Below are 27,565 nucleotides of genomic sequence, written 5' to 3'. Positions count from 1 at the left end.
AGGGAGAGAGAGAAAGAGAGAGGGGGGAGAAAGAGGGAGAGAGGGGGGGAGAAAGGAGGAGAGGGGGGGAGAGAAGAGGGAGAGAGAGAGGGAGAGAAAGAGAGAGACACAGAGAGAGAGAAAGAGGGAGAGAGAGAGAGAGGGAGAGACAGAGAGAGAGGGAGAGAGAAAGAGGGAGAGAGAAAGACAGAGGGGGGGGAGAGAGACAGGGGGGAGAGAGGGGGGGAGAGGGAGAGAGAGAGGGAGAGAGAGAGACAGAGAGAGACAGAGAGAGAGAGGGAGAGAAAGGGAGAGAAAGAGAAGAGGGAGAGAGAGAGGGAGAGAGCAAGGGAGAGAGAGAGAAAGAGAGAGAGGGAGGGGGAGAGAGAGGGACAGAAAGAGAGACAGAGAGAGACAAAGAAAGAGAGACAGAAGAGAAGAGGGAGGGAGAGAGAGAGACAGAGAAAGAAAGAGAGAGAGAGGGAGAATGGGAAGCGGGGAGAGAGAGACACAGAGAGAGAGGGAGAGAAAGAGAAGAGGGAGAGAGAGAGGGAGAGAGCAAGGGGGAGAGAGAGAGACAGAGAAAGAGAAGAGGGACAGAGAGCGACAGAGAGACAGAGAAAGAGAAGGGGAAGAGAGAGACAGAGAAACAGAGAGACACCGAGAGAGACAGAGAAAGAGAGAGACAGAGAGACAAAGAGGGGGGGAAGAGACATGCAGGGGGGAGAGACATATGGAGACCAAGAGAAGCAGAGAGAGAGAGAAGGAGAGATGGAGAAGAGAGAGAGAGAAGGGAGGAGAGACAGAGACAGACAGAGATCGAGAGAGAGAAAAATAGAGAAACAGAGAGAGAGACAAAGACAGAGAGAGAAAGAGAGGCGGGGAGAGATTTGCAGGGGGGAGAGACAGATGGAGACAGAGAGAGGGAGAGAGAGACAGAGAGAGACTGAGAGAGAGAGAGACAGAGACCTAGAGAGAGAGAAAGGGAAGGAGAAGTGCAGGGGAGAGAGACAGAGACCAAGAGAGACAGAGGCCAAGAATGAGAGAGGGCCAGAGACCTAGAGGGAGAGACAGCAAGAAGCCCAGAGAATAGTGATCGAGCCCCAGAAACAGCAGACTGAGGGAGAAGGGCTGACTTCTAGGCCCTGTAAGATCAGTGCCCTCGGGGCACAGGTGGGGACACTGAGGCAAACAGAGGTGAATGCCTTACCCAGGGTTCCCTAGCTGGTAAGCATCTGATGGGGGAGGGGAAGCCAGGCCTCTGAGGCTCCTTGTCCAGTGCCTCTCCTGGCGGTGGAGGCAGGAGAAACTCCAGTGAAAGACACCAAATCCAGGGTGCCAGGATCATTTACCATCTAAGTCTTATGGACCCAGGTGAACTGCACCCGCTTCCCCTTCTTACCGGCTACTCTTTGCTGAAAGTATACAGTAAGTGCTTAATTATGCATCAAACTGAATGGAACCTGTTGAATGGCCTGTTGGACATCTCCAGCTGAATGTCTAATTTATATCAATCAATAAACATTGATCAGACATCTTAAACTCAGCACCTCCCACACTGAGCTCCTTCCTTCCCCCAAAGCCTTGCCCTCTTCCCTCTTTCCGCTGAGGGTCTCACTGCCCTCCTCCCCGTCCCCCACCCACAGCCTCCACACTGTGCAGGACTTCTCACCCTCATGTGCCTCCTATGTGCAGGCTGTTGTCAGGCCTGGCAGTTTCACCTCTGCAACCCCTCCCCTTACCAATCCCCCTGAGGCCCTCATCACCTATTGCGATGGCTGCTGAGGGTGGGGCTGCCTGACTCTGGTCTCTCCCCACTCCCCTCTATCCTCCAGCCACCAAAGGGTTTTTCCTAAAGTACAAAGCGAACCGTATCACTCCCTGCTCAGTAAATTGCTGTGGCTGTCTGTTACTCCCACAAACGCATACAACATGCTGTGTTTGGCATTTGAAGCCCTTTCTTAGTCCCTCTCCCCACCTTTCCTGGTTTCTTATACCAGGCACTCCAATATGCCTGGTGCTCCTGAAACATTCTCCCTGCCCATGAAGTTGCCTGTGTTTCCCATCTGCCTGGAATGCTCTTGCTCCTTACTTCAGGTCTCAGCTAAAGTCCCACCTTGGCATGCCACAAGCATCTCCCTGCCTCCCTCAATGCATTATGTTCAATTCACCCTGCAAAGCACTGGTGTGGACATACTGCTTCCCACACTGTTCCCCTTTGGACTGTAAGCGCCTCAAGGCAGGGATGATTTCTGCCATTTCTGGCATGTCCGACGCTTAGCACTACCTGGAACACAGTGGTGCTCAGTAGATGCTCCTTGGTTTGACTTGGAGAGCTGGAGCATTGGGTGAGACAAATGGGACAACAGGACTCGGGGCAGTTAGATCTATTGGAAACCCCATCCCCACCCCGTACACACCCATGGGGGAGGGAGCTTGGAGAAAGGAGGCAAGAGACAGACACCCTAAGCGAGCCATCCTAGCCCGCTGCCCAAGTGCAGCCATATCTCTTCCACCCTCTGCAGTCTTCAGTAACTCCCATTAGAGAGAAAGATACTGAAGGAGACATTTTTTAAATAGACCACACCTATGTGGATGCCCCAGAGGGAGGCGGCTGGGGCAGTGAAGGGAGGGAGAGACTGGAAGAGGGCACTCTGCCCCTCCCCCACCCTGGCCTCCCCGGACGACACCCGATCTGGTCAAGGTGAGGGCTCCACGGTGTGTGTTTATTCTGGTGTAGCAGCAGCAGTGAGGGAGGCCAGAGACACAGACGGGACACAGGAGGAGGCCAGCCGAGACCTTCCTGGGCTCAGACACAGGATGGGCCTGCCTGGAGTGGGGGGGGCTGCGACATTCACACAGGCCGGGCACAGGGAGGGCCAGCCCGGGACACGGGGCACATTCCAGGCGGAGAAGCATACGCAGGGGAAAGGGTGTGACGAACACTGGGACTGGGGAGTCGGACAAAGGGGGAAAGGTCCCCCGGACCTCGACATGCACAGCCCCTTCCTGAGAGGGGAGTCCCAGGATGGGGAGGACAGACACGGTGGGGTTGGGGGCCAGCTTCCCCCCACACATGGCACAGCCCCACAGGCCTTGGCCTCCTCCGAGCTGGGAGGGAGGGAGAGAGGGATGGGGGGAGCAGCCTGGAGCCTCCCTCCCTCCCCAGCACTGGACAGCTAGTCCATATGGCTTTGAGGAGATGAATTCTCTGTGGGGAGTGAGAGCCTAAAGGGCCAGACCTGGTGGAGAGAGGTGAAGAGGAGGCTGTCAGTCACTCCCCATTCCTCCCAGGCTCCAGGCATCCTGCCCCCAGTCCCTTTCTCCCCTGTGTCCCCCCAAGCACCCTCCCTTTCTCCCTCTCCCTCTCAGCTCCCCCCGCCTCCCCCCCCCCCCCCCCCCCCGTCTCTTTGGCTCTGTCTCTGTGTATCAGTCTCCTTACACCTGTCTCCCCACACGGGTATTTCTTTATGTGGGTGAGCTCTTTTTTCTATCTCTTTGTTTCCCCCATCTATGTTTCTCTCCTCTCATTGTCTGCCTGTCTCTGTGCATGTGTATACAGATACAGACAGGTCTCTGCCCCTCTCTGTCCTGGGCTAAGAGGCCTCTAAGTGGGATCTCCCAGCCGTGTAACCTGGTCCAGCTCCCCAGTGCCAGCACTGACCCAGTGCTCACCCATTCACTCTGAGCTTTCTCTCTCACTCAGTCCCTTGGTTCCCTTGGTGAAGCTGGTGAGGGTCTTCTCCTGGAAATGAAAATCCAAATCGGGGGGGGGGGGGGGTTAAAGCCAGGTGACACTGATCATTTTTAACTGAGAGAATGGGGTGAGGTTATGGGCACACAGCTAACCAGGGAGTCAGAGAGACCTGGGTCTGAGTCCTGCTTCAGACAGCTGACCTATGTGTGTGACTGGCCTGTGAGTGACCAGCCTATGGGTGACCAGTCCGTGGGTGACTGGTCTGTGGGGGACTGCTGGCAAATGGCTTAATGTTTTTTGGCAAATCTTCGAACACAGAACATTTCGGAGGAGGTGCTGACCAGCAGTACTGGAGGGAGTTTCCACACTGGGCATTCCCCAGTGATCCTTCTGATTGAATCACAGATCCAGAGCCCTCCTCCGTTTCTTAATTTAGAGCATTAATTAGAGCCATTATGATTCATAAGCTTGGACTTTGGATCTCTCCTACCCCACCCCCAACACCTCTTTTGTCCGCAGAGGAGGAAAGAGGCCAGGGAGGGAGGTTCTGGGGGGCTGCCACGTGCTCTGGGGCCAGTCACCCTCCTTCAGACATCAGAGGGTTTCGAGCTGGAAGAGATCTTAGTGACTATTCATCCAGTTCCCCTCTTTTAGAGATGAAGCTGGACTCAGAGAGGCCGAGCGCCACAAATCACACAGCAAGGTGACCTGATTCAGGCTTACAGCCTCTGCTTCCAAAGGCAGCTGCTTGCACTCTGTCTTGGTTTCCCCATTGGTAGAGGAGGGTTGGAATTGGGAGGGGGAAGGAATGGGATGAACTTGACAAGGGCTCTTCCCTTCCCTGGGGGCTCAGTTTCCCCAGGGCTCTGATAAGTGAGTGATGAATCACGGGGTGAGGTTCCAGCAAATTCTGCCCCCTCCAAGCCACAGGCTCTGCTCCTGGACCATTTCAGGGGAGTTTGGCCAGCAGTGTCATTGGACCAGGGAGGTAAAGTGATTGAGGAGGGCCAGGGAATGGAAGGGGATCAGAGCCATCCTTTGTGGATCAGTGGGACTTCAGAAGTGGAGAAGTGAGCACGCCAGGGTCTCTTTACCCCCTCCTACTCACCCTCATGGCTCAGGACCCACCTCCACCAGCTGATGCCAGTATTCCACAGGTTTTCGGGGATTGGCCAACATCTCTGCCCAGTGCTCTCGGCCATGGGCATCAGCTGCGTCTGCCCCCACTCGGCACACACCAATGACCTCGTTGTGCCCAATACTTCGATGGAAGTTGGACAAGGGGAGAAGGCAGGAGGCAGGGAGAGAGAAGAGCGTCTGTCAGTGGATGATCCTGGCTGGGGCTCCGTCTCACCAGTTCTGGCCCCCCATCTTTGCTCTACCTGTGGCCCCTTCGGGCCTGGGCCCCCCATCCAGGCTCTGCCTCTGGTCCCATCAGCCCCAAGCCCCATCCCCTCTCTCACCCAGGCCCTCTTGGCCCTGGGCTCCTTCCCCATTCCAAGCTCCTACTCACCAGTCATAATCCACCACAGCAATACTCAGCCCTACGGCCTCCACACTCTCAGGGGCCACATCAAACACCAGGGCCTCGTTGTAGGTGGGGTTCAGTGTGTTCTTCTTTATGGAGGTCTTGCGTTTCTTTAGCCGCCGCCCCTCCGAGATCAGGGAGGCCTTCACATAGGGGTCTGGTGGTGGGAGGAGGGGGTAGAGAGGGCAGAGCCTCAGACCCTCTCAGGAGCCCCTGGGGTCCCAGAGATTGAGGCCCCTAGTCCTTAGTCATTCTTGGACTCAGACTCCCAGTGTTCATAGCCCCTCCTCTGGCTATCCCACCCCACAGGGACTTGGGTGTTCAGTGCCCTTGCGTTGAGCACTATGTTGGGTCCTTGAGGGCCCTCGATGGTACGGAGTCTCCCAGGTGTCCAGGTGTTTGAGCTCCTAACCCTTCTCTCTGGGATCCAAACATCCAGGCATTCCCCCAAATCCTTGGGGGACCAGAGGTCTTCAGGGGCCCCTCCCCTCAAGTGTTCAGGGCCTCTGGGGCAGCTGGGAGTAGGGAGAGCTGGGCTGGCCTCTCGAAGTACCTGAGAAGCCCGTGAGGTCCATAGCTTTGAGGTTTGAGGCCTTAATGATGGTCACGGTCAGACGTCCGGCCGTGGGGAGGTAGCACAGGGAGAAGTTCAGCTCCCCGAGGTCAGCCTTCTCCTGTGGGTGGGGATGTGGTCAGGCCTCAGTCTCCTCTCCCATCCCCCATCCCTCACCACCTCCATTAAGTGGAGTCAGAGAGTTAGAGCTGGAGAGGGACTTTAGAGGACTGGCCAGTGTGACCTCTCCTCCTGAGGAGGGCCAAGACTCCCCAAAGGGGTCCCTAGGAGCAGAGCTGGAGTCCTGAGGAAGGCCAAGACCCCCCAAAGAGGCCCAGAGGAGCAGAGTTGGCCTCCAGCCTGGAGTCCACCTGAGTGCCAGATGCCTCCTCCCCATGGCTGGAGCTCCTCAACTCACCTGGTCTCTCGGGGAGGGTGGGACCATCCTTCCAGCACACAGGTACTCAAGCCATAGTCATGTTAGGAGTGTCCTCCCCTTCTCTGAGCCTGAGCACCTCTCAGATTCATGGCCCACAGGGTCCTCATCACCACAGGCCCAAGCTCCTGCCTCCAGAATCTCCCAACTCCATCCCCTTTCCCTAGACCTCCCAGACTGGCCTTCCCATGTAAGCTGCCTGGGGGGCATCATCTTTCCAGCTCTCCTCACCTGGCTCCAATCTCTCATCCCTAAAGCCTTTCATACAGACTGCTCTCTGCAGCTCCACACGACTCCTCATCTCTCACCTCTGTACCTTTGCAGAGTGGTCCTCCAAAACTAGGATGCATCCCCCTTCACCTCTGCCTCTTCACACCAGAATCACCTTCAAAGCTCAGCCCAAAGGCACCTTCTCTGTGAAGCCTTTGCCAACTTCCCCCCGCCCAGTTGCTGGCACTGCCCCTTTCCAAAGCAAGTTAACTGCCCTATATTCTGTGTAGCCTATGGCGATGTCTCCCTGGATACATCTAACCTCCTGGGGGTGGGAAGTGCTCTGCTTTTGGCTCTTGTGTCCCCAGCCCCAAGGAGAGTTCAGCTGCACAGATGGCACCTGATAGACAGCCGTTGACTGATGGAGTTGGGTTGGGCCCAGGACATCTGGGGTCTTTCCTCAGTTATCCCCCGGATCCCCCCGGACATCTCCCCTGTGTCCCCTCTCTCCCCAGTCATCTCAGCATTTCTCCTCCCCTTTCTTCCCAGCTCTCCTCATCTCCTTCCCTCCCTTCACTCTCCTCTTTTGCATCTGCCCCATCTCTGTTCCTGCCTTTGCTCTCAGAATGCTCTTAGCTTTTCGATCCATTTAACAGCCTGTCTTGATGCCAGGCCTGGTAAAGCTGCGGCCACAGCCCCCCTTCCCCCAGGGACCCGTCAAACCCCATTTGTTCTTGAGGGAAGATGGGAAAAGCAGCCAAGGCTGGTGGGGTGAGGGGAGATGAGAGAAAGCAGACAGAGAGGGAAAGAGTCTTAGGAACCGAGGCCCAGAGACAGGAGCAGACACCAAAGGCAGAGTGACAGGCAAGGAGAGACAGAGATGGAGATGAGCCAGAGCAGAAGAGACACAGAGACTTGGCTATCAGAGACGCAGATAGAAAAGGACCCAGCTAGGGGGTTGGAGAAGGCCTTGGAGCTTGGGATCTGCTGAGGAAAGGGGCCGAGAGACAGGTCCACAGGGACTGGGAGAGCAGGACATGGACGGGCCCCAAGGCCAGGTCCAGGGCTGGAAGAATAAGGTGTCAGGGCCAAGGGTGTCTGTTTGCCTTGAGGTGTGTCAGGGTATGTGGGGTCAAAGTCAGGACCTGATGCATGTGGGTATAGAGAGCTCAGAAGGTCCAGATTCTTAGCACTAGAGTCCTTGGAGAGGACTTAGCCTTTTTACAGACAAGTAAATGGAGGCCCAGAGACAGGAAGGCCTTGGGCACTGCCAGAGCTGGGATTCAAGGCCAGGTCTTCAGATCCTACATTTTGAGCATGACACCAGCATTCTCAGACACTGGGTCTGTTGGGTGTTAAGGAGATGGTGGGGCAAGAAGCTGGGATATGTGGGTGATCAGAACATGAGGAACTGGCAGGTTGGGATATTGGCAGTGAGTCTGTTGGGGAGAATGGATGTCAGGAAGTCAGCACCACTAGGTCCAGGGGAGGGAGCATTAGAATATCCTGGAGTCCAGAAGGGCCCAAGAAGAGATTGGGATTCTGCGGAGCCAGAGTGGAATGTGTGAGACTCTGGGGCTCAGGGCAGGCAGGGGCTGGAGTCAGAAGGCCCAGGAAGGCAGAAATGCTGTCTTCTGGGACTATCGAGGCCAAGGTGGGGGATGGGGGTTTGGGCTTGGAACAGTTGGGGTGGAGAAGCCAAATCATCTGGCCAGAGCTAGAACCTTTCAAACTTGGAATTTAGAGGCTGGAAGACTGGGAGGTCAAGAGATCCAGAGCTGAAGACCAGGAGGGTTTGGGGACCTGGAGGCTGGGAGGTCAGAGCTTAAGAGGTCAAGAGGTCCAGAGGTGAGGACCAGGAGGGCTTGGAGGCCTGGAGAGGTTGGGAGGTCAAAGTGCTGGGTCCAAGCAGGGGGACTGACCGAGCCGCCTTCGATGATGTCTCTCCAGAGTGGGCGGTCGGGGGGCTGCTCCGCCAGTTCCAGAAGGTTGTCCAGCACCACTTGGCCGATGAGGTCATGTCTCGAGAATCGGTCAAAGTCATAGATGCTAAAGTGCAGTTTCCTCTGGGCCAGTTCTGCCAGTGGCACAGAGAATTGGAAGGTCTCGTTGAACACGGGGTTCAGAGTCTTCCTGTGCACCTGGGGTGAGGAATGGGGGGAAGTGATTCAGGACCAACCTCCTTGAGGAGAAAGAAGCTGCAGGCTGATTGGATCCCCAGATCCCAGAACATGGACAGCCCAGCCCCTGGCCCCTCAGGGACCCAAAGTAGCCTTGATGGTGAGCTCCCATTTCTGTAATGCTTTAGCATTACAGCGGAGCATCTGAGGGTCATGATCTCACTGAATCCTCACAACAACCCTCAGAGGTAGGTGCAGATAAGAAACTGAGGCTCTGGGAACCTATCCAATAGCCATGCACCTCCTAAGTATCTGAGGTGGGATTGGAATCCTGGTTTTTCTGACACCGAGTTGGGCCCTCTTCCCTTCTCCCCATCTTCCTCCCCATCCCCTGCCTCCTACCTCCTTAGCTCTCCCTTATTAGAGCCCAGTACCTGATGCCTCCCATTGCCCTCAGTTCCTGTGGGGGACCTCAGTGTCCAGGCTTCCCCCTCCCTCTATCGCCAGGTCAATCGGCCCCTCTGTCTCCACCCACTTTGGGACCTAGAGAGCCTAAGTCTTTTTCTCCTTGGGGATCCCATCATCCCAACTCAGACCTTAGTCTGAAATTTTTTCTTGCGGTCGGGCAGCAGGTAGATCTTGACATAGGGATCGGAGAAGCCATTAGAGTCTTTGGCTGGAAGGTCAAGGGCCTGGAGAACTCGTACAACAAGCTGGTCAGAGCCGTAGAGGTATCGCAGGGCGAAGCTGAAGCGTCCGGCCCCTGGCCCCCCACCTGGCCCTGCCCCTGCCCGCCGGCCCCCGGCCCCGGCCCCAGCCCCTGCTCCCTGGTACAGTTCAGGCTGGATCTGCCCAATGAGCCTGGCCTTTTCCTCGCCCACAGGCAGGGGGAGAGGCAGGGCTGGGGCTGGAGGTCTATCCTCAGGCTCAGCCAGGCTCGGGGCTGGGGGCTGGGGGGTCAGGGGTTGCTGAGTGAGGGGCCGGGGAAGAGCTGGATACCTGTGGGAGGATGAGGCAGAAAAAGGGTCAGGGAGGGGCTGGCTTTCTGCCCCCCCCCAACTGTGGGCCTCAACTCAGAGAGATCCAGGGGGGCCAAGAGATCCAGGGAGGGACAGAGAAATTTGGGGAGCCAGAGAAACTCAGGGGGGTCAGAGAAACCCTGGGGGGCCAGAGAGACCAAGGGGGTGCCAGAGAAACTGGTGGGGTGGGGGTGGTCAGAGGCCGGCCAGGACAGAGAGGCAAAGGCAAACAGACAAATCCACAAAGAATTAACAGACAGGGAGGGACCCAAACAGGGACAGATACATGCAACGAGATGAAACAAATCCAGAGGGTCAGAGAGAGATTGCAACAGGTAGACACTGACAGAGGGATGCCAGAAACAAGCTAGGCAGGGAGACAGCCACCAAGGTGGAAGCAAGGAGACCTGGAGAAGGGGGTGGGGAGAGGGAGAGGAGAAGCGGAGAGAGGAGAGACAGAGACAGAGACAGAGAGACAGAAAAGAAGGAGAGGAAGAGATGGAGGGAGAGAGAGAGAGAGAGTGGCATATAGGGAAAGAAAGGGATGCCCAGAAGGACAGAAGGAGACTGTCGTTGAAGAGAAAGCCACCAGGGGATGCCCAGAGCTCAAGAGAGGGGGCCAAGCAGATGTAGAAAGAGCAGCAGTCAATAAAGAGGCAGGAGGTAGAGGAATAAGGAGAGAGACAAAGTGAGACAAGCAGCAAAACAGAGAGGGGCGAGAGGGCGCTTCTTACCTCGTAGGAGGGGCCAGGCTGGTGACCTGCTGGTGGGACTGGGCACTGGGCAGCCCACCCCCCCCAGGGGGCACCAGGAGGAGCCCCCCACCAGTTCCAGCACTGCCATCAGCTGGCAGTTCGGGTGATGTCTGGCTGGGCTTGACCCCAGCCGCTACTGCGGCAGCGGCGGTGGCGGCATCTGGGTAAGAGTCCATATCCAGGTAGGATGGTTCTGGAGGGTCAGGGCCCCCCACTCCTCCAGGCTCCAGGAGCTCAGAGAAGGGTGGATGGTGGTGGGGCCCACCCAGGAGATGATGTGGGCCACCCAGGCCAGGTCCCAGATGGTGACCAGCCGCACCACCCACCAGCCCTGCCAGTCCGGCCCCAGGGTCCTTGCGAAGGGGGCCACCCCCAGGGGCTGAGCCCCCCTTGTCCCGCCAGGGCACCCAGCACAGTTTCCATGACACGAAGAGTGAAACACCCAGGAGGACAATGCCACAGAAGGTCACGATCACTGAGAGCAGGCTCACCGAGATATCTGGAGGCGAGAGAGGCGGGAGGGCATCCTATAAGGATGGCAGAGCACTGGGCAAAGCCTGCCAGCGCTGCTCCATCCTTGCCCCGGCTCTTCTCCCTGTACGCCTCGGCTTAATCCCCAGATAGATGGACTGTCTGAGTGGGGGGCCAGGGAGAAAAAGGCTGAAGGCGAAAAGAACCCAAGCCAAACAACACCCCTTCCCCATTCCCCGAGCCCAGCCATCGGACATGCTGAGGGCGCTGACAACATGAGGATGGGAGGAAAGAGTGCAGAGAAAGGCTGGGACGTCAGGACAAGGGGATTATGGGATAAGAGATTGAGAGGGGGAAGACATCTCCCAGCACCGCTAGTCCAGAATCTTCAGTTTACCCGTGAGCCTCTTGGAGGCCGAGAGAGAGTGACTTGCCCCAGGACGGCCAGGGAGAGTAGAATTCCAGCCTCTTCTTTTGAAGAGAAAGCTGGCACTCTTTCCCAAACACTACTTTGGGGAAAGGTCCCCTTTCTGGGTACCTTCTGAGTGCTACACAGGCTCTTAAAGATTCTAGTTAGTGTGGAACTGGTGGGGAAGGGGGGTGGGAGCAGGGACGAGAGGGTTTCGAGGAGACAGACCTGCATCTGAGGGCCCGGGGTAGCCTCGCCTCCGCCAAAACTCCTGGCATTTTTCATCTGCGTCCTGGAGCCGGGAGCACAGGTCAGAGACTAAGGTCAGAGCCCGGTGACAAAGGTCATCATCATAGTCCCCTGACATGACTGCTGGGTATCCTGTCCTGGAGAAGGGGGGGAGGGGAAGAAACAGAGAGATAGACACAAAGACAGACAAAGAGACAGAGACAGAAACAGAGACAGACAGACAGACACAGAGACAGACACAGAGATAGAGACAGAAACAGAGACAGACAGACAGATGGACACAGAAATACAGAGACAGAGAGGAGAGAGAGAAGCAAAGAGAAACAGAGACAGAGATATAAAGACAGACAGACAGATGGAGATAGAGAGAAATAGAGATACAGAGAAACAGACACAGAGACAGACACAGAGATAGAAACAGAGAGGAGAGAGAGGCAGAGAGAAACAGAGAGAGAGAGAGAGAGAGAGAGAGAGAGTCAGGAATATGGGGTGAGGAACAGAAGTAGGATGGAAAGAAGAATATGCTTGGTGCCAGCCAAGAGATGGAACAGCTAGTGGCAAGCTGAGAGGTAAAGGAACAGACCTGGGGAGACAAGGTGAAGATACTTGGGGCAAACACGTAAAATTTGGGGGACTGGATAAGTGGATTCAGCAGAATGGAATTGGTAGCAATAGAAAAAGAAGAAAGGCAGAGAAATAAAAGATGGACAGACAGAAGGACAGGGAGTCTGAGATATGGGTAAACATGAAGGAAGATGATGGAGAGAAAGTTTAGACAGATGGCGGGACAGGAGGAGGCCAGACAGAGGAGGACATGGAGAAGTAGTGAGTGAAGGAACAGGAAAAGGCCAGATTGGGAAACAAAGATAAAGACCAGGAAGGCTGGTGATAGGAGAGAGGCATGGTTATTGCTACATGGGGAGAGAGATCAGGGCTGGACAGACAAGGAGACAGAATGTGCCGCCAGCTAGAAGGGTTACATAGAAGGAGATGGAGATAAGAGTGGGATAGAAAGAAAGACAGAGGGAATGCTCTAAAGATAAAAAATCGACAAGGAAAAAGGAATAGCCTAATAGGAAAATGGAGATGAAGGATAGGCAGATGGGAGGATGGACACATGGGGACAGAGCCAAGGGATGGTGGGCAGGCAAGCTAGACATATAGGACAGACAGAAACGATGAACAGAGGAAAGAGAAGGGAGGAGAGAAGGAATGGCCAGAGAGGACAGACAGAATGGGAAGAAACAATGGCTAGATTGAAGGAATGGGCAGCTGGGGGCCAGAAAGACTTACAGAAGGAATGGTCAGATGCAGAAAGAGGAAAGGGGACCAAAAGGAGGACTGAAAGGGAGGGGGAGCTGTGGAAAGGGCAGGGGATGAGAGAGGAATAGAGGTAGGAGATGAGATGGAGACCAGAGAAGGGGATAGTGATCAAGGGAGTAAAGATTAGGGACAGACATACAGGGGGACGAGAGAAGGGATGGACAGACGAGGACAGAAATAGGAAATTAGGCAGACTGAGGTGGAGAGGAAATGGGCAAAGACTTGTTCAGAGGAGGAGACAAGAGAGGCTAAGAGATAGGGATGAGCCAGGAGACAGACAGGGGCAGGGAGGTTGGGAGAGACTAAAGGATTGTGATGAAAGCTGTCCAGAACAGCAGACAGCTCTGATAGATGGGTGGGAGCCAAGATAAGGAGAGGGTTAGGAAACAGAGACAGAATGGGGGCAGGGTTCAGACAAAGGCTGCGTGGACCAAGACGAGGCTCAGACAATCATAACAAGTGAACAGAGATGACAACAGGAGGTGAATGGGGGACAGAAGTCAGGACAGGGAACAGGCCGGGGAAAGGGACAAAGGTAAAAGGTGGACAGATGGGGGAAGAGAGAAAGTTTAGACAGATGGGGAGCTAGAGAGGCAGCAGACCAAAGACTGAGAGGATGGCCAAGGAGAGACAGAGAAAAAGGAGAGACAGATAGGAGGGGACAGATAAAGGATGGGGAAAGGGACAAAAGGGACGGAGACACTGACAAGGAAGAATCAAGATAGAGGGTAAATAGATGGGGAGACTGACGAAGGAATGGCAGGGACAGCGTGGAGGGATGGCCAAAGATGGAGATGGGGGATGGACAGAGAAGGAGATAGGCGAACAGAGAGAGGGAGAAGGGGTGTGCAGATGGGGAGACAGCAGAGGGGACCGAGTGAGGGGCTGCTGAGCCCGAGAATGCAGGATCGTGGGGGGCGCTCACCTTATCCTCATTCCTGACGAGTCCTAGGGGGCATTCGGGGCGGGCGGGGAGAGCCCATTGGGGAGAGCAGAGGGGAGACGATCCCCCCAGCCTGGTCCCCCACTTTCTGGGAGATGCCACAGGACCTGGGGGAGCAAGGAGAAGGTTGCCTCAGCCCAGCTCTGCTCTCAAACTGCAGCCGCGAACAGGAGGGAGCCTTCTCCTCCGTAGCGCTTCTCAGCCCGCCAGCTCTCTAACCTCTGCCGGGATACCGAGTGCCCTGCACCCCCAATCAGCCCGCAGCCCGCGGCCCCCTTCCTCGGATCGGGGACTCCATTTCCCAGCAGGCCCCGGGGCGCTGGGCCAGGCGAGTGGGGGTATTCCGGCCCCACAGCCTGCTGGGAAATGGAGTCCGCGCTGCCTCCAGGGCTGCCTCGCAGGGCTGGGAGCCTGGGCTGGGGCTAGGGATCGCGCTGGGAGGCTGCGAGCTACAGGAGCACCTGGCCTCTGGAGGCTCTGCCGGCCCGCGGCCCGGGGAAACCCAGGACGCCTCGGAGCTGGAGGTGCCTGCCCCACCCCAGGTAGCGGACGCCCCCCACCACCTCTTCCCCTCTGGATGCCTGCCCTGGTGCCCCGGCAGGGCCTGAGGGGAGTGGAGGCTCACAGAGAGCCGCGCGGGGACACTCACCCGGAGCCGGATCCGGACCGGATCCGGAGCCGCCACCGCCGCAGCCACCGCCGCAGCCCCGGCCCGGCTCCGCCCCCGCCCCCCCCAGCCCGCAGGTTGGCGGCTCCGCCCCCCGCCCCCCGCTCCAGCCTCAGCCGGGGGATCTGACCCAGGAATCCGAGCGCACAGTGGCCTTTCCCTCACTCCCTCAAGGATCCCGGCATCCCGGCCCCACCCCTGTTCTGCAGGGACGCAGGTGTTCTGGCCCCCTAGGGACCTAGGCATGCCCCATCTTGGCGTCCCCTCAGCCCTCCCCCCTCAGGGCCCCAGGCCTCTGAGCCTACCCTTAAACCTGAGGCATTCAGGCATTGGCCCTTCCCTCCCCCTCACTGCCCCCCACCATACACACTCTCAGAGGACTCGGGTATTTAATTCAGTTCAACTCAATTTAATTCAATTCAAGCAGGTATAAATTGCCTACTATGTGCCAAGCACTGTCCTAAGTGCTGAAATACAAGACCCAGTGCCCCAGACGGTTCCTGTTCTCAGAGAGCTCGCGTTCTTCTTGGACGCAGTCTTCTCCTCTCCTCTCCTCCTCGAGACCTGGCCCAGTCCTTCCCATCTCACCCTGAACTTGGAGGACTCTGGCTCAGTTTGGTGGGTAGAGGGCTCCCAGTCCCCAAACCTTGAGGGACTGGGGGTTGGGAAAGTCGAGAGGCTGGAGATGATAGAGAGGAGAGGGGATGGGAAGCCAGAGCTAGATTGGGCTGGGGGTGGGGGATGCTAACTCAGCCGGGACTGGGAGCCTGTCTTAGTTCTCTGTGAGGGCTTCATGATCTTCATCTGTCATATAGAAAGATCCAGATAGGTGTGGCTGGGAAGTGGACCAGTAATAATCACAATTGCCATCTCTATGGAGATTAAAAGGTAGAAAACTTTCCCCACCCCTCACAGTTCTGTGAGGGGGGGAGATAGTGCAGAATAATTGTTCTCTCCCCATTTTACAGATGAGAAAACTGAGGTTCATAGAGGAGAAAGTGATTTATCCAGGGTCACATAGCTGGAAAGTGTCAGAATAGGGAGTGGAACCCAGGTCTTTCTAACTTCAAGACCGGCACATAGACACAGAGAGCCAATATGGAGAGAAATCCAGAGAGACAAACACAAGACGACTCCTACATAGAAACAACTGAAGATACATTTCTATATGCAGAAACCAACACACAGAGAGGCAAAACCCTACAAGGAAACTGAGATATACTCAGAAACACACAGCGATGGGAATTCAGAGACTTGCTTTGACACACAAGCCCCCCCCCCACACACACACCATGGAGGCATGCCCAGTCATAAATGGTCACAGGAAGAAAGAGACAAGAGCCCATTCAGGAACACACACACACACACACACACACACACACACACACACACCTAGAGATATCCAAGGACCCAGGTCAGCAGAGACAAATGCTGATAATCCCATAAACATCCATGGAGACACACCTTGAAATTCAGAGGTACTCAGACTGGAACTAGAACACACACCACATACAGAGACACAAGTCCCAGTGGACTGGTGGCTTGAATGCCGGGGTTCCCCTTGCAGCTCTGACATAATTTCTATACTTCAAGGGAAAATACTGAATGTTGCAGGTTGGGTGAGGGCCAGAGAGGGAACTATAGGTAAAAAGACATAGTGACAAAAGTAAGGGACAAGACAGGAATACAGAGACAGAGAGATGTACACAGAGCCAAAGGGGCAGGGGGGAGATTGAGTCCCAGATGATAAAACTGAGAGACACAGCAAATCAGGGAAAGATTCAGGGGTAGAGAATTCTCCATCTCCCTGAGATAGAAAATGAAGAAGACCCCATACACAGGTATAGTGAACTACAGAGAGAGAGAGAGAGAGAGAGAGAGAGAGAGAGAGAGACAGAGAGACAGAGACAGAGAGAGACAGAGACAGAGAGACAGAGACAGAGAGAGACAGAGACAGAGAGAGACAGAGACAGAGAGAGACAGAGACAGAGAGATACTATATACAAAGATATATGTGTGGAGAAGAGGAAAAAGATAAGAAAGAAAGCAATATGTCAGAAAAAAAGAAAGATATAGTGTACAGGATAGTGGAGGAGAACAAGAGAAAGAGAGAAGGGGGGGGAAAGGGCCAGGAGAAGGGCACAGAGACAGACACATGCAGAGCATCAGAGAGGGATTGAGATGGAGACAGAGGGCCACAGATGCACATAGAGACAGAGAGACACAATCAGAAACAGTCAGAGACAACGCACTAGGGTAGGCCTAGGGATGGGCTGGCAATGGAAAAGTAAGAATAGAGCCTCCAAACTAGGCTCAGAGAATGAACAGGGCAAAATCAGAGATTCACGGAAGGAGAAACACACACACACACACACACACACACACACATATACACATACACCCCCTACAGATCAGAGAGCCCAGTATGGACAGACAGAAGTTTGGGATGGTAGGGGGAGGCAGAAGGAGAGAGATGAAAGGTGAAAAGCTGAGATCCAGAAGAGGGAAGAAAATCAGAATTACGGGAGGGTGGGGGGGTGGAGTTGGAGAGAGACAGGAAGTAGGAAGATTGAACTCCGACAGAGACCAGAGAAGCCCGATAGGATGGGAAGACCTTGGACTGGCCCATGGGGTGTGTGACTCCCATAGCAACCCTAGCCCAGTCAGCCCTGAGGTTCTAATTAAGATCAGTCTTTGGGAAAATAGATGCTTTCACCTCTAGCTCTCTCCTGACTGGATGCTGAGTCCAGACTCCTATCACCCATCCAGCCTCTGGGGGCAGCATGAGGGAGGGCATGGAGTGACTGGATGACTGGGTTAGGGATTTGGCTCTACTTCAGGGGTTCAGGCAACCTATTCCCCAGCCCCTGGCTTCCCCTTGGGACCCAGGTGTCCAGGCACTCTAGCCCACCCCTCCCCCACCAGTAGAATCCACTTTCTGTTTGAATCTTTTCTGTTTGTTTATTTCCGAGTGAGATGGGATTGATGGGAGAGAGACTGGGGAGAGACAAAGAGGCACGGGAAGAGATGAGGAGAGATGGAGAGAGATGGGAAGAGATAAGAAAAGATGGGGAGAGGGTTGGAGATAAAGAGGAAAGAGAAAGATGAAGACAGACTGAGAGATGAGGAAAGTTGGAAAGAGAAGGGGGGTCAGAGATGAAGGGAGAAAGGGGAAGAGAAACAGGAGGAAGGTAGGGAGAGATGGAAAGAGGGAAGACAGTGGGGGTGGGATGGGAGGAGGAGACCAGACAAGACACCAGAGCAGGTGGCAGAGAGATGGGCATCTCCACTGAATCTTGGTGTGCCCCTCAAAGGCTTCACTGTCCCTGCCCCTCTGTTGGCCTGAGAAATGGGAACATGGTGAGGTCCTGGGAGGATTGGTTCAGTGGGGACCAGGACCCTCCATGATCTCCCTTGCCTCCCCACCATTATCCACAGATGCAGCAGCAGCAGATGCAGCAGCAGCAGCCACAGCAGCAGCAGCAGTCACAGCCACAGCAGCAGCCTCAGCAGCAGCAGTCTCAGCAAGAAGGTGAGTCAGGATCTGGAAGCCTTCTAGGGTGATTCAAGACAGGTAAGGGAGTGGGGTGGAGGGAAAATTAAGGGTCCAGGAGGGGCCGCTCAGCTTTGGCTCCATCTCTAGGAGCAGGGTCACTGTTTGTGGACATGGAGACCCCAGAAGAGGTGCAGGCCCGGAGCCTGGGCAGAACCATCAAATCTTCGTGAGTTGGAGGGCTGTATCTGGTCTAAGTTTTGGCTTCCCCAGTCCCTGACTTTATCCCAGCTTGGGTTTCCTCTTTGATAGTAAGTCATCTGACCCGACCTTAGCCCTGAACTCTCTACCCATTGCCCACCAAGGAAGGACCTTACTAGTTCCCAGCGCTTGACCAGACCTCCCACTTTTGACCCTTGATCTTTTCTGCCCTCCTCCCCCAAACTTTACAGGAAGCTTCAGGTCCGTCAGATCCTAGCTGAATATGAGGCCCTGGACCGGGAACTCCCATGCATCCGAAAGTTCCCCAGCCCACCTCCAGCCCAGCCTCTCTGCTTGTGTATGGAGACTGTGGTGAGTGTGACCTCTTTAATTCCAAATACCCCGTTCCAGGGCCCAGGGGGCCCCACCTTGCACCCCTGCCTTCTAGCAGAGGATTGTGGTCTCTGACAGCTCCTCCCCGTGCCCAACTTTGGCATCTAGACCAGAGGCCTCTTTCCCCCACCCTAGCCTGAGTACGACTTCACCCACCTGGACTTGCTGAACGCTCTGGAGGCTGAGGTGCCAGGCGCCCTAGAGAGTGGGCGAGTGAGCAGCATCCGGTACGAGAACATGAATGTCATCTGTGGGACAGCTGGGCGCAAGGACCGGTGAGCTGCACAGCCCCATGGACCCATGGTAGTATACTTGGAAAACGACCTTCAGACCAACTCACCAACTGGAGAAACAGGGAGTGCCCCCAGGACTGAGCATTGATAGGGGTGACCCTGGGACAGACCGGGAGCATGGAGAGTGACCCACCCACTGGCCAAGGACACAGGGAATGACTCTGTGTGACAAGGAGGAACATGAGTGACCCTGGCACAGATCAGGGAGGTGGAGAGTGACCGCCCCCCATTGACCAATGACACAGGGAGTGACCCTATGACTGATGACTGAAGAGGAGCTGGGGAGTGACCCTGTGACTGATGACTGAAGAGGAGCTGGGGAGTGACCCTGTGACTGGTGGCTGATGACTGAAGAGGAGCTGGGGAGTGACCCTGTGACTGATGACTGAGGAGGAGCTGGGGAGTGACCCTGTGACGGAGCAGTCCCCGAGGAGGAGCACAGGGTGACTGATAGCCAGCAAGGCGATCAGAGGCTCCAAACGCGCACGGACGGCATCACGGACTCAGGGCAGTCCTTCTGCCCAGCCCGCTCATTTTACAGATGGTTGTACAGGGAATGAGGACGGTTTGAGGGAGCAGCCTTATGACCAGGGAGTGACCCGTGGTTCCCCGAGGTCGCAGGAAATAAGCGACCCGCGGACTGTTCAGGGACAGACCCCGTGCCCGAGCAGGGACGTGGGGAGAGACCCAGACTCCCACTCGTGGCGCCGGGACGGGCAGGGGTGGGGAGGTGTGACGTCGGCCCCAGCTGCAGCCCTGGCTCTTCCTCCGTGGGGCGCTGGGGGAGGACCCCCGGGAGGGGAGAGAGGGCGGCGCAAGTCAGGTTCTGGAGATGGGGAAACTGAGTCAGGAGGCTGGCGGCGGCCCCGGGCGCACCGCGCCCCCGCCGAGGCCGCCCCGGCAGCCGCTCTCTCCCGCCGCAGGTGGCTCATCACCGTCACGGACTTCCAGACCCGCTCGCGCCTGCTGCGCTCGGGGCTCCGGCCCCGCGGGATCCTCCACCCCCTGGCTCGCCACGACGAGCTCCTGCTTGGAGACTACCGCCTGCACCTGCGCCGAGCCCTGGCCCGACGGCGCATGCTCGAGGCCCTGGGGGCGGGGCCCGCCGAGGACGACTGAGGGCGGAGCCGCGCCTGCGCACCAGGCCCACGGGGGGCTGGCCGGGAGGAGCGGGCCGGCGGGGCGGGGCCTCAGGGGGCGGGGCCTCCCTAGAAAGGAGGCGGTGCGGGCTCGAGGGGAGGGTGGATACTGTGAGTTTAATTATAAAGAATGACCCGGTACAAAAAGCCATTTCTTTGCAAAATCGGAGAGGGGGAGGGGACGGCCCCTGTCTGTTCCCACCTCCCCTGCCCTCCCCAGACCGTGGCCGCGGCCCGGACGCCTAGGTGCCGAAGACGGCCCGGGAGGGGCGTGGAAAGAACCGGGCCTGGGCCGCGGAGAGCCTCGAGCCCCCGGCCCGTTCTGGCGGCCAGGGGGAGGCTGAGGTCCGGAGGTCAGGCTGCCTGCCCAGGGTCCGACAGCTCGCCAGTGGCACAGTCCGCCTCCTGCCCCCGCCCCGCCCCCAGGAGTCCTGCCCCCCGCCCCGCCCCCCGCCCCCCACCCTTTGGAAGACAATTCTTCGGGGGTCGATTTGAGATTTTTTTGTGGGTTTTTGCTTTTTTTTTCTTTGTATCACCTCCCCCTGCGCTCGGACCCGCCCCCGCCCCCCTCCCATCCCACCCGGGGTCTCTCTCCCCTCCCTCCCCCTCCCTGACCCCGCCCCCTTCCGCGGTGCCCATCCGGAATGAACAAGCCCTTGATAGACGAACACCGCGGGGTCCCCGGGGGTGGGGGAGAACAACGGACGACGGACATGAGGGAGGGAGGACGGATTCCCTCACCCCCTTCCCCCCCTCCACCCAACCCTCCCGCAAGATAACCCGCAGATCCCTGACGTGGTGAGGGGGAAGAGGGCTGGGAGCCCCCCCCACCCATGGACGGAGCAGCCCCCCTGGAATTTGGGGGGTAGCAGAAGGGAGGGTGGGCTTAGAGTGAGGGGGAAGAAAGGAAGCTCCCTTCTTTGGCAGCTGAACGTGTGTGGGGGGAAGCTTAGAGGGGCTGTCCTTCACTTCCCAATGGAAGTGGGGAAGCGTCCCTAGGATAAGGGGAGGGGTGACTTCAATTACCCCCCCCCCCAGGTCTGTGAGGGAGCTGGTAGTGGGAAGGAAACGTTTGGGTAAATGGGGAGGGGGCAGAAAGAGGGTAAGCCATGCTAGAAAGGGGAGTGGGGGGGGGGTGGGAGAGGGAAGAGAAACCATCATGCAAGAGACAGGGAAAGAAAGAGAACGAGAGGCCGAATTAGCCAAGTGTAAATCCAAGAAGGTAGTGGAAATATCTGAGAAAAGGCAAATGTGCAAAGAGGAGAGTGTAAATCTAGAAGAAGAGCAAACAGGTCGAAAGAGCCGGAAGAAAGGGAAGGAGTGTGTCCAAGAGAAGGGCTGCAGGGGCTTCCCGAGAGTCTGGGAGAGGAGTCCCGGGCGAGGGGAGCAAGAAAAGCGAGGTGGGGAGCGCCAGAGAGCGTGCAAGAACAGGGACAGGGGAAGGAGGAGAAGGGCATGCGAAGAGTCACTGGGAGAGGAGTGTGCCAGAGGAGAAGGCGCGGAGGAGCAAGGAAGGAGCAGAAGCAGAAAAGTGAGAGTGCAAGGAGGGAGAAGGAGACCAGAGTTTTACAAGAGAAAATCCAGAGAAAAGATCACGTGCCAGAGCTACATGAGGGGAAAATACAGTGAAGACCGTGTACCAAGGACGTAGAAGGGAGGAAACTGTGCAAAAGAAGCAGGAGTTTTAAAAGGACTGCAAGCAAAAACCACATCAAAAGGAGAAAACAGATCGAGTGTCCAAGAGACTAGAGAAGAAAAAAGATCTACAAGTGTGGAAAGTATAGGAAGAGCAAGGGAGTGTGCAAGAAGAGGCAGGGTGTACCAGTGTGTAAGCAGGGCGTGCAAGAAGAGGGAGAAAAGAGCAAGAAGGGCCAGGAGTAGGAGGAGTGAGCAAGAGAAGGAATAAGTGTAGGAAAGAGCAAGGGAGTGTGCAAGGGAAGGTTCAGAACAGATGGGTGAGGGTGGAAGGGGAGAAGCAGGACAGAAGAGTGAGTGTGCAAGGGGTGAATGCGCTGAGGAACAAGGAAGGAGCAGAAACAGAAGAGTGAGCGTGTATGTGTTGTGAAAAGTAATCGACCAAGTGTAAAGGAGGAGCTGGGCCCGAAAGGGAGAGGGGAACAGGGAAGCAAGACATGAAAATGAGAGTGTGTGTGCCACAGATCACATGTGTAAGGAGTGTGGTGTTTTGGCCAGGAGATGGTGCATGTACAGGGGTGTGCAAGTGCAAACAGCAGAGGGAATGATGGAAGAGCTAGTGTGAGGGGCGGTGATCCTGAGCACGTGGAAGAGCCGAGCGTGCAGTCCAGGGTGAGAGGAGCAGAGGGCAGGGCACAAAAGTCCCCAGGGAGAGAACTGTGGGAGCTAATATAATTAAAAGGGAGGGGGCAGAAAAAAAGTGAGCGTGCAAGAACGCTGGGTCGCGACAGCTTTAAGGGACCTGCGCTCACCACCTTGGGGAGTGTGCAAGATAGCATGAGACAGCGCAAATCTGTGCAAAATAGCAGCCCAGGGAAGGGGATGACGCATAGGCGAGCAGGCGTGCAAAGGAGCGTGCAAGAGGCCAAGAGGGAGGGAGAGAAGAGGGCAGAAGAGGAATGGGAGTTAGGCTGGGGATGGGCAGGTCAGGCGGGAGGTGGGGATGGATGGGGGCGTGGTGGATGGTCAAATCTGGAGTCTGGGGAGGGGATTGTCACCCCTCCCCCGCTTGGCCCCCTTCCCCTGCTGCCCAGGAAATCCTCCTCATCCAATTAGCCTTGGGGCTCCCAGTCTGTGGCTCTGCTATCCTCCCCTCCTCTCCCAGGGACTTGGAGACGGGGAGGTCGGGGTACATCTTCCCTTTTCACGTCTCTCTCCCTCCAGCCCTCCGCAGCTTCAGCCATCTCCCTGAGAGGGAGCACAGTCGCGTCTCTCCCACCTGTCCCCCTGTCCCCTAACACCGACGCACACACTGTCCAGGCCCAGCTGCCCCCTCCGCTGAGGTGCGCATGTCCAGTGCGGTGACTGTCGGCTGCCAGTTGAGCAGGTGTGAAGCAAGTGGCCGGCCCAGGTTGGGGGGGAGGGAGGCGGGGAAAGGGCGAAGGGGAGCGTCACGTGACATCTGGCCAGCATTCCAGAGGGGCGGGGCCGCTGAGCGAGAGCCCTCCCCGAGGGTCCTCAGTGGGCCGGCCATCACCTCTCCAGGAAGAACTTGAGAGCGCGGTCAATGTTCATTCGGTGCCCCACCCGGGTGACGCCCAGGTCCACGTAGTCCTCCTTGGTCAGGGCGGGCAGGTGGGAGCCATCGATCTCGTGGTCCAGGAAGCGAGCTCGGTGCTCGGCCAGACCCAACCATTCCAGCCAATCGGCCACGTCAAACTTGGTCCAGAAACCTAGGGGCTTGGCTCCAAACGGCTTGTCCGGGGGCAAGGATAGCAGACGGGTAGGCGACAGCGAGCGTGAGGCCCCAGCCAATGCCCCACCCAGGCTTCCCGCCATCCCCGCGTGAGGGGGCACGAAAACGGGAGCGAAGGGGTCCGAGGCGCCCCCAGCCCCTCCAGTGGGCGAGCCTCGTAGGTCGAAGAGGCCGGGATACAGGGGTCCAGAGGGCAGGATGGGCAGAGAAGAAGGCCGGGGAGCCGGGCTGACTTTGTGGTCCGAGGGGGGCAGCAAGGAGGGACTGGGGGCACGTCGGAGCAGGGGGGGGCGCATTTCAAAATCCACGCCCTGGAGATGGCGAGTGGATGAAGATGAGGACGGTGAGGGCGACCCAGCGCCGGTTCCCCCAGATGCTGGGGTCACCCCAGACCCTGAGGGCAGTGGCGGCAGCGGAGGCTTGGCCCAGTTCTGGAATAAGCTGCTGACGGGTTTGGAGAGAAGCGAAGACGGGGGATCATCCGAGAGCCTGAGATACGGGTGGGGACGGAAATGTTGAGGAATGGAGGAGACAGATTGGCGGACACAGGGATGAGAGAGAGAATGAGAAAACGGGGAAGGGCAAGGCTCAGGAAGAACGCGGGGTTGCGGGGAAGGCGACGAAGGATGGAGGAATGCGATGGGAGAGAGAGAAATAAACGAATGGCGAAAGAATCAGACGGAAATAGTGATTGGGGATGGGGACAAGGGCAAAAGTCAGAAAAGAGAGAGAATGGGATGGGGGGTGGGGAGACAGACAGAGACGGAGGCCGAGATACAGAGAGGGATGGGAAGAGGGAGCAGGAGAAGAGCGATGGAATGAAAAAGTGAAGTGGAGAGAAAAAGGAGAGAGTGGGGAGAGAAGGGAAATGGGGGGAGAAATAAGGGCGGGAAGGGAGTTGGAGGAACAAGATAAAGGAGACAAATGAGCCCAGGGGAAACAGAGGCGGGAAGAGCGATGCAGGAGAGAGGCAGAGAAGGACAGAGAAATAAGAAGAGAGATAAAGGAGAGAAGGGGGATTAGGTGAGACATCTCTTCTGTACCTTTGGCACCAGACCCCCCTTCCCTCCCGAATTAGGTTCCTCCCCTCCCATCATCCCGGAAGCCTCAGCCTCCAGCTCACCTTTGTCGCTGCAGGGAGGCAGTACGGTCATAGCTGGGGCCTCCGTGGTTGTCCCCACCTCCCCCACTGCTTCCTCGGGCCCAGGGCAAGGCCCCGCCAGCCGCGGCGCCACCAAACTGCTGCAGCTTGGAACTCAGCTCACTGATGATACTGGCTTTGACCGTGGCCAAGGCCGAGGGTGGGGGCTGGGACAGGGGACCGGGCAGTGGAGGCAAGGGAGGCGGGGGTGGGCCTGGCCCTTCCTCCCAGGGCAGCAGCTTTCGGGGCAGTGAGGTCGCCCCGGAGGGACCAGGTGCCCCGTCCGTGTCGGAGGAGCCAGACGGCTGGGGGCCTCCGCAGCCACTCAGAGCCAGCAAGCCGTCGGCGCCCGCCACCGAGACAGTGGGGCTAGTAGGGGTGGTCGGGTCCCGGAGGCCCCCGCTTGGGCCAGGCCGGAGGGCCCGGCCTCGCAGCTTGGATGGGGTCATCAGCTGCGGGGGGTAGGGCGGGCCGACCCCGCCCCCTCCCCCGAAAGCCTGGCCGTCCAGGTAGGCCACGTACGTGTCCAGGAGCTCTGGGCCGCCCCCGCCGCCGCTGCCGCCTCCGCCTCCGCCCCCGCCGCCTCCTTCGGCCGACAAGCTGCTCAGTGTGGACGCGCTGCTGATGGTCTCCAGAGGGTGGTCACTGCTGCTCCGGCTGTCCACCTCCTCGATGCCCGAGTCTGTGCCAGGGGGCGGGTCAGGGCCTGAGCCCGGTCCGGGGACCGCGGGGGCTGCGGGGGCGGGCGCCAGGGGAACCTGGGGCCCTGGAGCAGGAGCATCGCCAGGGCCGGGGGCCGCTCCTTGGGTCAGTGTGGCCACCTCGCTGTCGTAGGACGTCAGGCTGGACGCGGTAGAGTCCAAGGCGGGGCCGGAGGCGGCCGCCGGAGAAGGGCCAGTGGCCGGGGCGGCGGTGGCGGCGGCGGCGGCGGCGGCGGCGGCAGTGGCTACGGAAGGCGGGTCGGGCAGCGGGGGCGGAGGCCCGGGCGTGAGGGGGGATTCGGGCTTTTCAAAGCTGTTAGAGAACTCCAGGGGCGGAGGCAGTGGCTCGGCGAAGAGAAATTCGCCATCCTCCACGTCCACCGACGGGGCGGGCGGGGGCAGGACTAGCAAGGGCAGCCCGTTCTCCTCCCGGCTTCGAGGGGACAAGGCGGAGGCCTGAGGGGGCCCCGGGGCCGCGTCCTCGGAGGGGACGCCCCGCCCGCCTCCCCGGGGCTCACAGTTCTCTAGGAAGCGCACGTGCAGGGGGAGGCGCTCCGAGTCATCCGGGCCTGCGCCTCCTCTCCAGCTCTTGGCCGCAGGAGGGGGCGGGCCGGGCTCGGGCCCCAACTGGAGCAGCAGAGGCCCCACACCGGGGGCCCCGGGAGGGAGGCGGTGCAGGAGTGAGCGGCGAGCCGCTGGGGGACTCGCGGGCAGGGACTTTTCCTGGCTCCCGAGCCCAGCCCTGAAGCCCAGCTCTCTCCGCCCAGGCTCGGGCGGCGGGGCGCCCCACAGGCGCAGCACTGGCTCGTGGTGAGGGAGGGGGTGCGCGTGGTGGGGGTGAGGAGGGGGCGGGAGAGGGGCCTCGTAGCGGGGAGATGGAGGCCGAGGAGGGGGCTGTGGAAGAGCGCCACTGCCCTCGGACGACTCCTTCAGCGCCCGCTCTCGGGCAGCCAGAGCCAGCCCGAGGGGCGACGCGGGGTCCAGGGCCTTGCCGGTGAGCGGGTGGACTAGGGGGCGCGGGGGCAAGAAGCTGGTGAAGGCACTGACCCCGCCGCCGCCGCTGCCGCTGCCGCCGTAGGCTCGGCCGGGCCCGTAGCCTCCGTAGGAGCCGCCACCGCCCGCCTCCAGACGCAGGTAGGGCTCGGCGGAGAACATGCCCTCGTCTATGGACTTGGAGTGGCGGAGGCGCGGCCCCGGCGGCGCAGAGCCGCCCAGGCCGGCCTCTCCGCCGTCCTCGTCCCCGGCGTCGGTGGATAAAAAGAGGGTGGAGCGCCTGCGGGCCTCGTTCTGCCAGCCCCCCTCCCTCCGGGCAGCTCCCACTAAGGCTGCCCCGAACTGGCTGGTGAAGTCCAAGGTGGCGGGGCCGCTTGGCGAGGGCGGAGCGGGCAGAGGCGAAGATGGCGGTCCTGGGGAGGGTGTCGGAACCGGGGAGGCGGGAGAGGGGCCGGCGTCGGCCGGAGCCGGTGGCTCGGCCTCGGTGCTGCTGCCCTGGCTGCTGCGCCCGCTGCTGCTGGTGGACGGGGCTTTGATGATGATGGTGGGGATGGGGATGGAGTTCTTCTCAGCCGCCTGCTGCGGGGCGGCTGGCGAGGAGGGCGCAGGGGCTGGACCCGCCCCGGGGCTGACCTTCTGAGGCTCGCCTTCCACCTTGGTCTGTTTGACCAGGGGGCCTTTGCGACCCCGACCTGAGCGAGCCGGTACGTACATAGCCGCGCTGGCCGCCCGGGGAGGGAGCTGGAAATAACGCAGGGCAGGCGCAGGGGTTGATCCCACTCCGCCGCCGTGATGAGAGGGGGAGGGCCCGGGGCCCCCGGGAGAAGGACTTGGGCCGCCTCCCCGCCAGCCCCGAAGGCTGGGCTGGGGGCCTAGGGCCAGGCGGGGCGGGGGGTCGTCCGGGGAGCCACCAGTCTCCATCTCCGGGGGGTGGGGCGGGTGGGCGTGGTGGTGGTGGGGTTGCGGGGGAGGGGCATGGTGGTGGTGGTGGTGCGGCGGGTGGTGGTGGGCTGGGGGAAGAACGCCTGGACCCGCGTGGTATAGACCCTTGTCTCGGCCGGAAGGCCGCGAATCAGGGAGGGTGGGCCCGTCAAAAGAGGCGGGGGAAGAGGAAGGCAGTGGGGCCCCGCTCCCTGGGTTGAAGGCCCCAGCCCGGGGGGAGGGAGTGAGTCGGCCCGAAGAGGAGGATGGGGCTGGCGGGGTGCTGTAAGGAGGCTCAGGCGGGGACGTGGTCGGAGGTGGGGGTATATCTTCTGAGCCCGGGACCGACAGACTTCGGCTGAACTTCATAGCTGGGGGCGTCAGATACGGCCTGTCGTCCTCAGCAGCCCCTGAATGGACGGGTGCGGAAGGGAAGAGTCAGTCAGGATTGAGTTAGCCTGTGGGACCTCTCCCACTAGCCTCTGGAAGACCTCGATTTTTAGAGGGAGTGGGGTGGAGGCTGGGCCCTAGCTGGGCAGT

General features: G+C 58.6%; 3 protein-coding genes across 10 annotated transcripts in view; 1 reads left to right on the top strand and 2 right to left on the bottom strand.

Annotated features, from left to right (window-relative positions):
- Positions 1–2,684: 2,684 nt before the first annotated feature.
- SYT3 (synaptotagmin 3) lies at positions 2,685–14,426 on the bottom strand. 3 transcript variants are annotated; one of them, XM_072615974.1, is made up of 11 exons: positions 14,342–14,426; positions 13,675–13,799; positions 11,406–11,563; positions 10,277–10,796; positions 9,120–9,522; positions 8,326–8,544; positions 5,758–5,878; positions 5,190–5,361; positions 4,805–4,937; positions 3,655–3,724; positions 2,685–3,221 (listed from the first exon to the last, which is right to left on the bottom strand). In XM_072615974.1, exons 2-10 carry the CDS (start codon positions 13,683–13,685, stop codon positions 3,659–3,661), a joined length of 1,803 nt encoding a protein of 600 aa, XP_072472075.1. In that variant the 5' UTR covers positions 13,686–13,799; positions 14,342–14,426; the 3' UTR covers positions 2,685–3,221; positions 3,655–3,658. The 3 variants fall into 3 exon arrangements, with proteins under 3 accessions (XP_072472075.1, XP_072472077.1, XP_072472076.1); XM_072615976.1 differs by having other exon boundaries at positions 11,406–11,558; XM_072615975.1 differs by lacking the exon at positions 14,342–14,426 and having other exon boundaries at positions 13,675–14,073.
- Positions 14,080–19,939, top strand: C5H19orf81 (chromosome 5 C19orf81 homolog). 5 transcript variants are annotated; one of them, XM_072615980.1, is made up of 7 exons: positions 14,080–14,234; positions 14,787–14,977; positions 17,798–17,891; positions 18,003–18,081; positions 18,305–18,425; positions 18,582–18,721; positions 19,663–19,938. In XM_072615980.1, the coding sequence occupies exons 3-7, from the start codon at positions 17,798–17,800 to the stop codon at positions 19,856–19,858; spliced, it is 630 nt and encodes a 209-aa protein (XP_072472081.1). In that variant the 5' UTR covers positions 14,080–14,234; positions 14,787–14,977; the 3' UTR covers positions 19,859–19,938. The 5 variants fall into 5 exon arrangements, with proteins under 5 accessions (XP_072472081.1, XP_072472083.1, XP_072472084.1 ...); XM_072615982.1 differs by having other exon boundaries at positions 14,129–14,234; positions 14,784–14,977; XM_072615983.1 differs by lacking the exons at positions 14,080–14,234; positions 14,787–14,977 and adding an exon at positions 17,070–17,175.
- A 556-nt stretch (positions 19,940–20,495) lies between these two features.
- The window catches only part of SHANK1 (SH3 and multiple ankyrin repeat domains 1), a 74,977-nt gene continuing 67,907 nt past the window's right edge, over positions 20,496–27,565 (bottom strand). For both annotated transcript variants that reach the window (XM_072615972.1, XM_072615973.1), the window contains 2 exons: positions 24,393–27,435; positions 20,496–23,758 (listed from right to left, as the gene is read on the bottom strand). In XM_072615972.1, coding sequence (XP_072472073.1) covers positions 23,047–23,758; positions 24,393–27,435 — 3,755 coding nt within the window. In that variant the 3' untranslated portion in view covers positions 20,496–23,046. The remainder of the gene's footprint in view (positions 23,759–24,392; positions 27,436–27,565) is intronic.

The sequence above is a fragment of the Notamacropus eugenii genome, chromosome 5, assembly GCF_028372415.1.
Source record: "Notamacropus eugenii isolate mMacEug1 chromosome 5, mMacEug1.pri_v2, whole genome shotgun sequence".
Lineage (NCBI taxonomy): Eukaryota > Metazoa > Chordata > Mammalia > Diprotodontia > Macropodidae > Notamacropus > Notamacropus eugenii.
The sequence above is the reverse complement of the archived record's forward strand: the minus strand, read 5'-3'. Positions and strand labels throughout refer to the sequence as shown.